The 15,000-nt window shown below is 45.2% G+C and overlaps 1 protein-coding gene across 2 annotated transcripts in view; it reads right to left on the bottom strand.

The window, feature by feature from the left end:
- Nucleotides 1-15,000, bottom strand: part of LOC143028359 (uncharacterized) — a 633,126-nt gene that overhangs the window by 296,715 nt on the left and 321,411 nt on the right. The window contains exons 1-3 of one of the 2 annotated variants that reach the window (XM_076190320.1): nt 14,365-15,000; nt 11,530-11,678; nt 445-536 (exon numbers count right to left, since the gene is read on the bottom strand). The exon at nt 14,365-15,000 is cut by the window's right edge and continues 729 nt beyond it. In XM_076190320.1, coding sequence (XP_076046435.1) covers nt 445-536; nt 11,530-11,678; nt 14,365-15,000 — 877 coding nt within the window. The remainder of the gene's footprint in view (nt 1-444; nt 537-11,529; nt 11,679-14,364) is intronic. The other variant, XM_076190321.1, reaches the window with a different exon arrangement.

Genomic DNA, 15,000 nt, shown 5'->3' with positions numbered 1-15,000 from the left:
ATATATATATATATATTATGTGTGTGTGTGTGTGTGTGTGTGTGTGTGTGTGTGTGTGTGTGTGTGTGTGTGTGTGTGTGTGTGTGTGTGTGTGTGTGTGTGTGAGTGAGTGTGTGTAAGAGCTTGCGGATATTCACTTTCCCATTATGAATAAATAAACAAATAAATGTACAAAGGAAATGTGTTCTCCTCTGCCATTATACCAAGAAAATAGATTGTGGTTACTTACTTTCCCATCATACAGAGGAAGAGAAATCGTGAGTGCTCTCTGTACTCACTCCACTTGATATGTAAAAAAGTAAAAAAAAAGTGAGCGTTTTCTTTTCATTTCTACAGATAAAACGCGTCTGTGGGTTCTCTCCTAAAAAAAAAAGGCAAAAACAAGAAGGAGAAGGAGGATGAGTTTGAGGAAGAAGAGAAGAAGAGGACTTTGGGGGTACTCACCTCAAGCATAAGATGCGTAAATTCTTCGTTGGACAAGAAGGAGGGCTTCCAATCCTCCTGGATCTCGTGACTCTGCGACCGAACCGAGATTTCTGCCGAAGAGAAAAGACCGAACTCAAGTCAGCGGCTGAAGAAGGACTTCAGAGGCTCGGGGGCTGTGGGGGCTCGGGGGCTAAGGAGGGGGGCTGGAGGACTGAGGAGGGGGGGGTCTAGGGGGCTGAGGCGGGAGGCTGGCCGCTGGGGGCTGAGGAAGCGGAATCCTCCAGAGTTCATATAGACTGTCCACAAGGATAGAAGCGCTGGTAGACTAGGGGAAGGGGACGGGAAAGGGAAGGGTAAAGAGAAAGGGAAGGAGGGAGGGGGAGGAGGAAGGGGAGGAATGGGAGGAAGGAGGGGAAGGGGGAAGTAAGGAGGAAGAAGAAAGGGGAGGAGAGAGGGAAATGAGAGTGGGAGGAAGGAGGAGAAGGGGGAGGAAAGAGGGAGAAGGGAAGGGGGAGAAGGAAGGGAAGGAGAGAGGGGAGAGGGAAGGGGGAGGGGAACGGGGAGGGAGAGGAAAGAGGGAGGGGAGGGGAACGGGGAGGGGAAGGAGAGGAGGGAGACTAAGGGAGAGGGGGAGGAGGGAGACGAGGAGGGAGAGGTGAAAGGGGAGGTGAAAAGGAAGGGGCGGGGGAGGGGGAGGGGGAGGCGGGAGACGAAGGGAGAGTGATACGAGTGAGGGAAAAGAGGAGGGAGGGGAATGGGAGGAGGATGAGAGAGGGGAGGGGAGGGGAGGAAAGGGAGAGGAGGAGGGAGGTGTAGGAGGAAGGGGGTGGGGGAGGAGAGAGGGAAAGGGGAGGAGGGAAGGGGAAGGAGGGAGGGGAAGGGGAAGGGGAAGGAGAAAGGGAAGGAAAAATGGAAAAATGGGAGGAGGGGAAGAGGAAGGAAGGAGGGGAAGGAGAGGGAAAGAAGGAAAAGTGGGAGGAGGGGGAGGGGGAGGAAGGAGGGGAAGGGGAGGAAGGAAGGAGAAGGAGGGAGGGGAAGGGAAAGGGGAAGGAGAAAGGGAGGGAAAGAAGGAAAAATGGGAGGAGGGGAAGAGGTAGGAGGGAGGGGTAGGAGAGGGAAAGAAGGAAAAGTGGGAGGAGGGGGAGGGGGAGGAAGGGGGGGAAGGGGAAGGAAAGAAGGAAAAGTGGGAGGAGAGGAAGTGGACAGGGCACTAACAGGACTTGTACAGATGATGTACGCGTAGATGTCGCCAGACGATGTTATTCAGCTGAGGGGTTACCAACGTTCTTCCCCTCTCCCCCTCCCCCATTCTCCCCCCTCTCTTCCATATCCCACCTCCAAACAGTGACGACATAACAAGTTTTTACAATATTGAAAGATTTTTAGTTACCATCCTGACAACAATTTGCCCTCTTAAGTAAGAGTGACAACAATCACATTCACCCCTCCCACCAACCCTTGCACTGCCAACACTGCAGTCGAAATTGCCACCATCATCGTAATTGCGCTCCCAACATTACCTCTCAAACTATGGGAAGGTCTCGATTCAACTGACAACATCCTTTTCGAAACTGCCAACATTTTGCTCGGAACTGGCAACATCATTCCAGTAGCATTTCCAACACTGTAATCTAGCTTCCAACAGGATTGACACGTGCCAACATCTCGTCCAACATGGTAGCATCTTTTCTTCATTTTTGCCCCCACTCAAAAAAAAAAAAAAAAAAGAAAAAAAAAAAAATCGTACTACACCATGAAGTTCGTTCAACAGCGTTATATCATCTCCCTCCCCCCTCCTTCCCGAAATGTTTCGCTCTTCCAATGATTCGATCTGGGTCATTCTCACAATCTTTCGCTCGGTTTCAACCCTTTCGTATTCAATGCTAATTTGTTTTGACCTCGTTCGCATTGTTTCGTATTGTTTGGGACGAGTCTTTCTTCTTTTGTGTGCAAGTGACCCAATACTTATGAACTCTTTTATAAATCTTGCTTTACTAAATCTTACCCTTTCCCCTCCTTTCCTCCACATATCTTCCTCCTCTTTCTTCTTCTCCTCCTCCTCCTCTTCCTCGTCCTCCTTCATTCATAACCTCACCCTTCTTCAGTTCTCCTTCACTTCTCCAACAACAGCTTTACATTCTTTACCTTAGACAACATCCTCCTCCTCCTCCTCCACATTAAAGTTTCTTTTCGTCTTTATATCCCCTTGACCTACTCCTCTTCCGCCTTCTTACCCTCCTCTTCTTCTTTTTTCTCTATCACCTCCTCCTCATTTCCTGCTGTTTCTACTCCTCCTCTTCCTCCTTCTTCTCCTCCTCCTCTTCTTCGTCCACCTTCTCCTCCTTTTCCTCCTTCTCCTACTTTTCCCTTTCCTTTCCCTCTCCAACAGCTCTTCCTTTAATTCTCCATTCTCGTCCTTCTCTTCCTTTCCTTCCTTCCTCCTCCTCCTCCTCCTCCTCCTCCTCCTCCTCCTCCTCCTCCTCCTCCTCCTTCCCCTTCCGTACCGCACCTCCCCTTTCTATTTCCTCCTCTTCCTTCTCCTCCTCCTTTTCATCCTACCGTTCCCCTTCCTTCCCCTCTCTTACCGCTCCTCCTTTTTCTTTTTCCCCTTCTCGTCCTCCTCCTCCTCCTCCTTCTTCTCCTTTTCTTCCTATATCACTTTTCGCCGCTTAAACACCTTAATTTCCCTTATCCCATATCAGTTTTCCTTCTACTTGTGGGAGATCTAAGACCAGTCCCAGAGCCATTTCGTCCATTTTCGGATTAAAAGTATGAAACTTGGAACACTTATAGAGTAACCCTAGGAGAACATTTTGGGATATGGAAGCAGGCTGTCAGAGTCCCCTGGTGGCCACAGCAGGAACCATGTGGCGAGCGTCACAGAAATTACTTAAACTGGTTTTAAATATCTTATTTAAGTTAGGAATGTGAAATTTGGCAGGTTTCTATAATATTAACAAGAATTATCTCTTGATAATAAAAAATGTAACCAGAGCCTCCTAGTGACCAGAATTAACGAAAAATCATGCCCCACATCCTGTAAGGGGAACCGTGGTTGATAAATATATAAATAGATATTAATAAATAATCATGTGTACAGCACAAGTGATATTTCTTTTGTTGTTTCTTTTTAGGTTCTACGGCGTTGGACTAAATATCATTGAAAATTGAGTATTGAGTGTAGTCCAGGCCGCATCAGGAGCAGTCATCGGTGGAAAATCCCAAGACCGGGTAGTGGAAGCAGCAGAAGCACCAAAGTGGACCTCAATCCACTTAACCGCCTCCACCACCAATCAATGAGCTGGAGTGCATAACCAGTACAAATCCATTAAAAATCGTACACTTTATGTTTACTCTGTTATGCATTGGGTTTACTGGAGTGCAAATCCATTAAAAGTCGAACAATTTATGTTGATACTGTTGTGCATTGAATTACTCTAACGATGTCATTTCAATTAATTGATGAACCAGTCCCCAGTACTTCTGGTCAAACAGAACCAGTTATTGTAGACTGGAAGAAGTGTTTTCTATGCCAAGCAGTGACAAGTGCGCCTCTACAATGTCCTGCTTCTTCAAAGAGGAAAGATAAAGGTGTTGAAAATATCAAGAAGTTTCATGAAATGAACTAGCTACCTTTTTCAGTAAATGTTGAACAGTTAGATGAAGGTCAAGGCATGGAAGAAACCCTCTTGTTACATAATGCTGTTGTGCATAAATTTTATCGAGATAATATTAACACCAGGATGCTTGAAAGAGCAGCTAAGTGAAAGTGTGAAACAGAATATACAGCAATTCCAGTCAAAACTAGGCAATAGTTTGTGTCAACTGATGACTCTGAGTCTGTATGCTTCTTCTGTGATGAGAAAGGTGGGTCATCTGGCCTGCACAGGGCTTCAAACTTTGAGCTGAATTACAAGGTCCGCTGAATTGCCACTGACCTCCACGACACAAAGATGTTGCCAAACTTGCTGCAGGAGATATAGTGGCAATAGAGGCACAATATCACTCTCTGTGCTTAGCAAAATTCTACAAACGTGCCAAACAGTATGAGAGAAATCAAGACAACGATCTAAATGAGCCAAGTGCTCTGCATGGCATTGCATTTGCTGAACTGATATCATACACTGAGTCATATCGAGAGTCTCCTGAAACATGGTCTGTGTTCAAATTGCAAGCTCCTACAAAACTCTACTCGGATAGAATTGAAGAGCTAAGTCCTGAGAATTGGCAGTTTTACACAACACGGTTTAAGGAACGTATTCTTGCTGCAGTACCTGATTTGGAAGCGCAAAACAAAGGCAAAGACGTGCTTCTGGCATCCACGAAATATATTGGTCCTGCTTTAAAACATGTATGTGACGCTGACTACGATACAGAGGGCATGCGAATATTATACGCAGATATATTTTTAAAATCAAGCAAATATTTAATGGTCAGTTTATAGAGAACTGTCAACAGAATGCTGTTCCAACAACACTGACTTCACTGATAAGCATGATAATGAATGGTCTAAATATCAAAGATCAGTTAGTCTTGGAAGGCATCGATTCACAGGCATCTCTAATAATCTCTAAGTTGGTTGCTTTCAACACAATAAAATATAAGTCTCTATCTGCTCTCGTTACAGGGCATGTCCGCCTTAACAGAGATCGTGAAATCCCAGCTTCAATCTACCTTGCATTAAAAGTGCATGGCGAAACCAGAGAGCGTGAGCAGGTGGACACATTTCATAGCATGGGTCCTTGTATTTCATACTCAAGATTGCTCTAAGTGTCTGCAGATGTGGCAAACGATGTTTGCCATATATACAAAGAACAAGGGGTTGTGTGTCCTCCACAGCTGTCCAGTGGCGTGTTCACAACAGCTGCTGTTGACAACATCGACCACAACCCCAGTCCTACCACTTCAAGGGATTCTTTCCATAGTACCAGCATTTCCCAAGCACAACATCCACGAGGAGGCAAGCTAGGTACTAAGAGAGATCATCCCATCATTACTGAGTTGGTGACCTATGAGAAACAAATATCCAGTGTTCCAACAAGCTTCACCAATGTTCAACCAGTTGTTCTGTCAAAGAAGGATCCTGTAGTCCCATTGGTACATGGAGGTGCATGTCCCGTAATACTGCCATCAAATACTGGTACTCCTGTGGAGAATGTGAGAAAAGTCCTGGACAAACCAGATCTGAGTGAGTCAGATGCCGTCTCGTGGGCAGCCTTCCATGCCAATCTGCAGACGTCACGTCTGTATCCTGGCATAGTAGCCTTGATGCTACTTTTTACAGAAATGGTACACACACCTACAATGATTAAGTATGCCATGGATGTTGTAAGGGCAGCTAATCAGGCTGTGAATCCTGGTCAAGTTCCTGTGTTGGCGATGGGCCAACCTCTGCCCTTGGCAAAATGATTCAGTGGGCATTACCAGTCACGGTGAAGGCAAGATTGTGCTGATGCTGGGTGCAATGCACACTGAGATAACCTTCTTCAAGGTCCTAAGAGACCTGCTGATAGACAGTGAATGGACCACAGTCATATCAACTGTTGGTGTTGTAACTAGTGGTGTTGCTGACTCACATCTCAAAGCAGCACACCTGACTATAGGACACGTCATGCCCACACACGGTCACTGCAACTGCTCTCTACCTGCTACAGTGTCAGACCTATGAAAGTTACAAGCAAAGCATTTCTTCTGACGAGGACATTCTTGGCTTTCATGAGTGGGTCAAGAAGATGTGTGCAGAACGTCCACAGTTCCAGTTTTGGAACTTAGTGCTGGGGCTGGAGATGGATATTCTTCAGTATGTACAATCACCTCGGGAGGATGATTTCAAACAGTATACTGAATCACTAGTTAGAGTGACACCTTGGGGATTTTCAACAAATCACACCAACTATGCCAGATAGTTACCAGTTCACATCCATGACATGTCAGGTCTGCAGCAGGAGAATATGGGGCTGTAGGCTTGACAAATAATCATGAAGCACTAAGACGTTGGATGATAGGTGGTCCAGAGGTCAGCAGACTCATCCGCGACTTTGAGAACCCTTCAGAGAAAGCAGCCACTGGCAAACACCATGGATAGACACCAAGTGTTCAAAATTCCTTTGTGAAGGAGGTAACTGCTCTCAAGAAGGTTATACAAGATCTTGGAAGTCCTTTCCTAGAGGACACCAACGATATGTTGACACTTGACAGCAAAGTTGTCATCAGCCAGTCAGCTGTAGAAAGCTTCAAAGGTGTGTATGATTTGGGACAACGTCAATATGACACATTTGTAACTGAACGCATCACAACTCAAAGTCAGCTACATATCCTACAAGAAAAACAAGCTGTCGCTGTTCCCGAAGTCTCAAATTCTTTTAAAACAGAAAAGTCAGGTATCTGCATTGAAGGACGACTGTGCATTGTTTTCCAGGCTGTACATCGCCTGCTTGAGGAGTTCTTCAAGTTTGATAACCAGCCATGGCCACTTTCTCTGTCAAAGTCAGAGGAGATGAAATCAGGTAAGAAGTCCGACTCGCTCTCTCCCCTGGAGGGTCTATCTAACTCTGACCACACAATCTCTCAGGTTACTGCAGTTGTGCTGGATGGTGCTATAGTGGTGCACTCTCTAATTACATTTATTTCATGCTATAGTGGTGCACTCTCTAATTACATTTATTTCAAAGACCTTCTCTGTGTTACACAAGTCTTTGTGCCCCACATTCAAAACATCTTGAAGAATGTAAAGTAGATATTGTTTTTGGTGTCTACAAAGAACAAAGCCTCAAAACATCAACCAGGGAGAAGAGAAGCAGTGACATTCGTAGGAAAGTAACTCACCTGCCAGATCCCAGGAAGCTGGCAGAGTTTTCTATGCAATAATGACAACAAAAACTAAGCTGTTTTCTCTTCTTGTTGAACATGCTGCAGGCACTGAGGAGAACGACAAACAAATGCTCGGTACTCTGAACGAACAAGTGGTCTGCAACGCAGCAGTGACGGACAAGTCGTTCGTTCCTGGAACCCTACACCCAGGAGGAAGCAGACACACGTACCATGCTGCATATCATGGATGCTGCCAGCAAAGGCCACCAACGCATCCTCATCAGAACAGCAAACACTGATGTTGTACTTGCTGTGGCATGTTTCCACCAGTTTAAGACATCTGAACTGTGGATATCATTTGAGACTGGAAAGTCTCAAAGGCGCAGCGCCATTCATGAGATCATTGCTGCTCTGCCATCATCCAAGGCCTAGGCTTTGCCATTCTTCCATGCTTTCACAGGCTGTGATGTGACATCTTTCTTTGCCGGGAGAGGCAAAAAGAGTGCATGGGAGACATGGCATGCTTTCCCTGAGGTCACAGAAGCTTTCTTGTCACTGTCAAATCCACAATGTCAGTTGACGGAGAGCTCACTGGCTCTCATTGAGAGATTCGTGGTGCTGTGGTATGACCGCACCATTGAGCTCTCCAACATCAACGAAGCAAGGCAGCAGATGTTCTCCAGGAAATCAAAGTCTCTGGAAAGCATTCCTCCTACAGAAGCTGCTTTAAAGCAACATACTCTGAGAGCAGCATTCCAAGGAGGACATGTGTGGGGTCAATCCCTGGAGAAAGACCCAGCCTTGCCCAGCCCATCGCTCTTTGGATGGGAATGGGATGCAGCATGTTCCAGGTGGACACCAAAGTGGACTACCCTTCAACAAGCACATGATTATGTGCTATGAGCTGATGTGCTGCAAATGCAAGAAATCTTGCAGAGGTCTGTATAAATGGAGCAGAACACAGCTAAAATGCAGAACTGCGCTGTGCAACAGCGAAGGGGACTGTTTCCAAACTTAGGCACCTTAAAATGAAGCTTTTTGGAACTAAAATGTACCACTTGATAATCAACAGTATTCATTCTGGTTTTGTGGTGAGTGGTTACGAAATTCAAATGTAAGTAACATACGACAAAACAATTTGTTTTGTCGTTTGTAAAGATGATCGCTGTCATTCAGTCTGTTTACTTGTTGGAATGAATGTTCAGTGTTAACTGCTGTGTTTATTGTGTATATTCAGATAAATACTTCTTCAAGAACACTTGTATATCAAATATGTGATCCATTGTGATGGAAAATTTCAGCTTTTATATTGACAAAAAGCATTAAAAAGGACCAGGTCCTTTCACAATTGTATTCGGGGGTTGCAACGAAAAAAAACCTGTTTGCAGTTTTGGTCACTAGGGGGCTCTGATTCAATTTTTTATTATCAGGAGATAATTCTTATTAAACATCTTAGAAACCTGCCAAGTTTCATATTCCTAACTTTAAAAATAAAATATTAAGATCATATAATTCATTTCTGTGACGTCGGACACGTGGTAAGATGTTAGTTCCGGCTGTGGCCACCAGGGGACTCTGACAGCTTGTCTCCCTATCCAAAATATTTACTTAAAGTTACTTTATAAGTGTGCCAATTTTTATGCTTTTAACCCAAAAATGCACGATCTTCGGCTTAGATACCCCACTATACTGTTCAGATAAAGTTGGAGATCCCGAGGACCCCTCAGGGGAAGATACCATGGGAGGATTCTGCTGGGGAAGATCCTCCAGGGGGAAAATCCCACGGGGAAGGATTCTTCACGTCGTCGAGTTTCAAGGGGCACAGACGGACAAGGTCGCCGGACAACGGACCTCGCAGGTAACACAAACAGCCCTTCGGAGGGGAGATGGGGAGAGGGGGGGGAGGAGAGGACACCCAGTGCAACGCTGCAGAAGAGACCTCACGTCATAAAAGCCTATGGCTGTAATTCCCCCAAGGGAGGAGGAGGGGGGGGGAGCGCGTGCCTATGGGAAGCCTTTGTGCTCCCCTTGGGAATACAATGGTTACCGATGGTGACCCAGCAAGACAGAAACGCCCTGTTTGGATGCACGCAACAGTGAGCATGTCTCAATGCGTGCAACAGAGTTCCCGGAACCAGCTATGCCTCCTCTTCTTCCTCCTCCTCTTCCTTTATGTCCTCGTTCTCTTTGTCTTCTTTCTTTCTCTTTTGTCTCCCACCCTTTCCCTCTTCCTACACTTCCTCGTCCTCTTGTTATATTCCCTTCCTCTTCCTTTCTTTCTCCCTTCTTCTCTTCTGTCTCCTGTCCTATCCTCCCTCTTCTTCCTTTCTTCCAATTATTTTTTCTCTTACCCTTTCCCTCTTCCTCTTCCTTCTCTTCTATCTCTTCATCCTCTTCCTTTCTCCACTCTTCTACTCTGTCTCTAACCTTTTCCTCCTCTTTTTCTTCCTCCCACCTCTCCCTCTTCCTCCTATTCCTCTTTTATCTTTTCGGCCTCTCTTCCTTCCTTTTCTTCTACTCTGTCTCCTACCCTTTCCCTCTTCCTTCACTTCCTTGTTCCTTTTCCTCTCTTCCTCCTCCTCCTTCTCTTCTAACCTCATCCCTACCCCCCCTCCTCCAGTCTTCCTCCCTTCTCCAATCCTCACCCAGTTCATATATCTCCTATTTTTTTCACCTCCTCTTCCTCTTTTCCCCGTTCCTCTTTAAATAACTCTTTTTTATTCATTTTTTTATTTTCTCTTTAATATTCCTGACATGATTTGTCCCTTTCAGGATTTTTCAACCTCAATTAAATGGAATCGTCTGACACTGTTGAATTACAGTATGTGTATTTTTGAATGACATCATTATCAAGCACTGTAATTCCTGAAACGCAGAACTAAAGTAATTAGCACCATATTCAGCATTTCGACAAGAAATAATCAATATTTTTCATTTCAATAGCCAAGCCCCTTTTTTATTTTTGTTTATTTATTTGATTAATTATTTTATTCTATTTATTAATTTTGTCACAACTGATTGCCAGGAGTGTCTCCACCAATAAATAACTAAATAAATAATCAAACAAATAAATAGATGATAGAATAATACAAGAAAAATAAAAGTAAGAATTAGGTAAATCCACGTATGCCCTCCCCCTCCCCCACTCCCTGCCATGGATTCCAGTATATAGAAAAATAAAATAAAATAAAATAAAATAAAATAAAATATCAAATAAAATCAAACGAGGTCAACTCCTGTTTTCCCCTCTTCTGCCTCTTTCTACAGACACCCTCCCCCCAAAAAAAAGTAAAATTCAAAAAGTCCTTAATCCCACCTCACCCACCCCCTTTCCTTTCCCTCCATCATCCCTTCCCTGTTTTCTCTTCTCCCACACTCCCATAGACAGATTTCTCTCTTTCTCTCTCTCTAAAAAAAAAAAAAAAAAAAAAAATCCCGTTTTCCTCTCCCCACCCTATCTCCACCTCACCTCCCCCTTTCCCCCCTCACCTACCTCCTTTCCTCCCTCACCTTCCCTTCTTACCCCTACCTACCCCTCCTTACCCCCTCACGTTGTCCCTCACCTACCCCCTTCCCTCCCCTCACCTATTCCCCCTTGTCGCTCACCTACCCCCTTCCTTCCCTCACCTATTCCCTTCCCTCTCTCACATACCCAACTCCCCTTCTTCACCTATCCACCTTATCTCTCACCGACCCCCTAACCTCACCTACCTTCCCCTCACCCCTTCCATCCCACCACCTACGCCCCTTTACCCCTTATCTACCCCTTTCCCTCCTTCATCTACCCCCTTCCCTCCCTCACCTAGACCCCTTTCCCCCACTCACCTAAGCCCCCTTACCTCTTACCTAACCCCTTTCCCTCCCTCACCTACTCCTTCCCCTCCCTCACCTAGACCCCTTTCCCCCACTCACCTAAGCCCCCTTACCTCTTACCTAACCCCTTTCCCTCCCTCACCTACCCCTTTCCCCTCCCTCACCTACACCCCTTTCCCCCACTCACCTAAGCCCCCTTACCCCTTACCTAACCCCTTTCCCTCCCTCACCTACCCCCTTCCCCTCCCTCACCTAGACTCCTTTCCCCACTCACCTAAGCCCCCTTACCCCTTACCTAACCCCTTTCCCTCCCTCACCTACCCCCTTCCCGTCCCTCACCTAGACCCTTTTCCCCCACTCACCTAAGCCCCCTTACCTAACCCCTTTCCCTCCCTCACCTACCCCCTTTCCCTCCCTCACCCCCCGCCCCCCCCGCTTCCCCGAACTCATCTCCCTTTTGTCGTCCTTCCTGGTCCTTACCTTTCTGGTTCTTGAGGAATGCGATGGTGGCCTTGAGGACAGTGCTCTTGTCCATCTTACGGTTGGTCGAGGCAACCATGGAGGCCAGTTCGTTGATGAGGAGGTTGAACTGGTCCCTCCTCTTCTTCTCTGACAGGTTCCTCGACTTCCTGGAGGAGGAGGAGGAGGAGGAGGAGGGGGGCAAAGAAAGAAAAAGAAATTGTTAGTGATTGGTAGATTTATTTATTTATTTATCTATCTATTTTGCGAGTGGAGAATGGTGTCATGGTGGTACGGTGGAGGTGGAGATGATGGTGATGTTTGTGATGGTGTGACATGGGAGATGATGGTGATGGTGGTGGAAGAAAAAGAAGTTGAGGTAGTTGTAGTAGTAAGTCTTGGTGTTGGAGGTGGTGGAAGCTGAGTGGAGGTGGAGGTGGAAATTGAGTGGAGGTGATAGTAGAAGTTGATATAGTAAAAGGAACCAGTATTGATGCTGTAGTAGATGTAGATGTAGTTGTTGATTTTGGAGATGGTGGAGTTAGTGGTGGTGGTAGGGACTGGTTAATTAGTGGTGGATGAGAGAGGGGAGGGAGGGGAGGGAGAGGTGGGAGGGACGGGGATGAGGTCTCAAAAAGAATAATGAATGAATAAAAAAGCAATGTGGGGGGGGGCGAGGGAACAGTAGGGGAAAATGGAATGCTGGTGGAGGGTGATGGTGGGAGGAGGAGTGGAGAGGGAGTGTGAGAATATGGCGGGAAAACTGTAAATTTGGATGATAATATGGCCAACCACACCGCCATTTACTGATGTAATGCTTTTGAATATATATATATATATATATATATATATATATATATATATATATATATATATAAACATAAATATATATACATATATATAAACACACATATATATATATATATATATATATATATATATATATATATATATATATATATATATATGTGTGTGTGTGTGTGTGTGTGTGTGTGTGTGTATGCGTGTGTGTGCATATGTATATATATATATATATATATATATATGTATATATATATATATAATATATATATAATATATATGTATATATATATGTAATATATATATATATTACATATATATATATATATATTTCTATGTGTGTGTGTGTGTGTGTGTGTGTGTGTGTGTGTGTGTGTGTGTGTGTGTGCGTGTGTGTGTGTATATGTGCGTGTGTGTGTTTGTGTGTAAAAATCTAAAATAGAAAAAGTGCGATTCAAAAAAGCGTTTTCTGAGTACACAACATACATGTAATATTTCCACCAAATGACATACTAATGTTAATGTTAACATTGGTGAAGACAAAAACAATTCTTTGGGTCTATATCTAACATACATATCATACTTCCACTATAAGCCATCATGATAATGATGATGATGATGATAATAATAATAATAATAATAATAATAATAATAATAATAATAATAATAATAATAATTATAATAATAATAATGATGTTAATGACAGAAAAAAATATTCAAGATATACATTCAATAAATATACAATTTTACCACCAGCTATTCCATGTATACAACACAAAAAACGATGACGTCACGCCCTTCACGTGACGTCACGGAGGCTTCCCTTGCCAACGACTATTTACATATTTTATTCTGGTTGGCTCCAGACGATTTTATTCAACCAAGGTATCAACCTGGAGGGACACTTCGATTGTGACGTAACTGTGAGTCGCCACCACGTGCTGGAACCGTGATCGACAGCTACTAACCTGGATGAGAGCTCAGAGTTCATATACGGCTCGTGCTATAGGTAATGCTGTGACCTTATGCCCCAAAACCACACACACATCTCCTTACCCACCAGAGTTGGAGTGACCTGGGGGAGGATCGAACTCGGATCACTGGATTAGCGATCAAGCGCGGTACCACTACACCATCGAGTTGTGTGTGTGACCTTCAGAGGGAAAGAGAATCGTCTGATGCCTGCCAGAGTAAAATCCCTGTAGTCCACTAATAGGCTACATTGTTACAAACTACAGGAATCACAATACTGATGTTGGCCTCGATGTATATCAGGTCAATTGGAGTAATGACCTTTGGAGGTCGACAGAAACGGGCAAAAGTCTTGAAACACTTTAGATTTTATGTTCTGGCTAATTCTAGACGATTTTATCCAGATTAGTAAAGGTTTTTGTATTCGAGGGGTTAGCTTAACAGCTGTAGTAAATACTGTTATGATTATCTGACTTCCTCTTACGTTTACTTTCATATATATATATATATATATATATATATATATATATATATATATATATATATATATATATATATATATATTGTACAAAAGGATATCTCCAATTCTTGTCGAAAATGGTTAAAAATCCATAGGATAAACAATACGGTTGTTCAAGACTTTTGCAGCCGACTGTACATGAATTACAGACACAAAATGGAAGACAAAAGTATTTTGGAGAAGTCCGCATCTGATCATCCTCCTTTGTCAGGGAGCCACTGTCTTCATGTCTTTCATATCCTGACCACCTGGCACCAGAAAGTGGCGCTGTCTTTGGGTCACAAGAACCCAAAGTGGCTCTCAAAGGCCTCATCAAAATATCGTCCCCCAAAAAGGCCCCTTGTGGCCTCCGCAGGGAAGAGAACCCTATCCCCTGTTGAAGAATCCAAACCTCAAGGACCCAAATCCTCGGAAGGTGAACCTGTATCCGGAAGGGGTCCCCTGTACCCTGTGCCCAGACAGTGGGTGTCTCTACCCCTCCCAGACACCCTCATCCCCGGACCTTCCCAAGGCGAGACATTCCGGGGGCCTGTCCAGGATCCTTCGAGTTCTTGTTGACTCACCCACTTAAAGACGTGTCGGAGCCATCCACAGCAACTACCGTCGAATCAGGACGCGGTGTTTTTGGTGTCTTCCTGCGGTCCTCCCGAGGCGACTGCGTCATCGGGGGCGGCAGGGGCGGGAGTGGACGTGAGGCGTGCCTTCGGCGGGGCGCCTGCGCCCCCGAAGCGGCCGGGTAAGTTCGTGAAGAGGCGTGTCCCTTGACTTCGACAAGGTCCTGAGTGGGCCATTGCTCCTGCGGCTGGAGGGGCGTCTGTAGGCTGGGCTGCAGGAGCTGCGGCGGTGGTGGCGGCAGCTGCGACGGGTCTGGTGCGTGCAGCTGAAGTTCATGGTGAGGTATCAGCTGGGGTTGGTACTCCGGGAGGTAGTGCTGCTGTTGAAGAAGATGCTGTTGCTGTTGAGGCTGCTGTTGCTGAGGCTGAAGCTGCTGTTCATTAAGGCCAGGCTGCTGCTGCAGCTGTACATGTAAGAACTGGGGCTGTTGAGAGTGGGACGGGGCATGCTGATCAAGCTGTCTGCCACACAGCTGTTGTCTGTCTCCTGAGGTCTCCGGCGCCACCACGCGTGGCAACTGGTTCTGCTGTGCAAAGCCATGCAGCTCCTGCCTCTGCTGTTCTTCTTCTAAGGATACAGCTACA

Source organism: Oratosquilla oratoria, chromosome 9, assembly GCF_046742065.1.
Source record: "Oratosquilla oratoria isolate Oo_2021 chromosome 9, ASM4674206v1, whole genome shotgun sequence".
Lineage (NCBI taxonomy): Eukaryota > Metazoa > Arthropoda > Malacostraca > Stomatopoda > Squillidae > Oratosquilla > Oratosquilla oratoria.
This window is presented reverse-complemented; position numbering and strand designations above follow the sequence as displayed.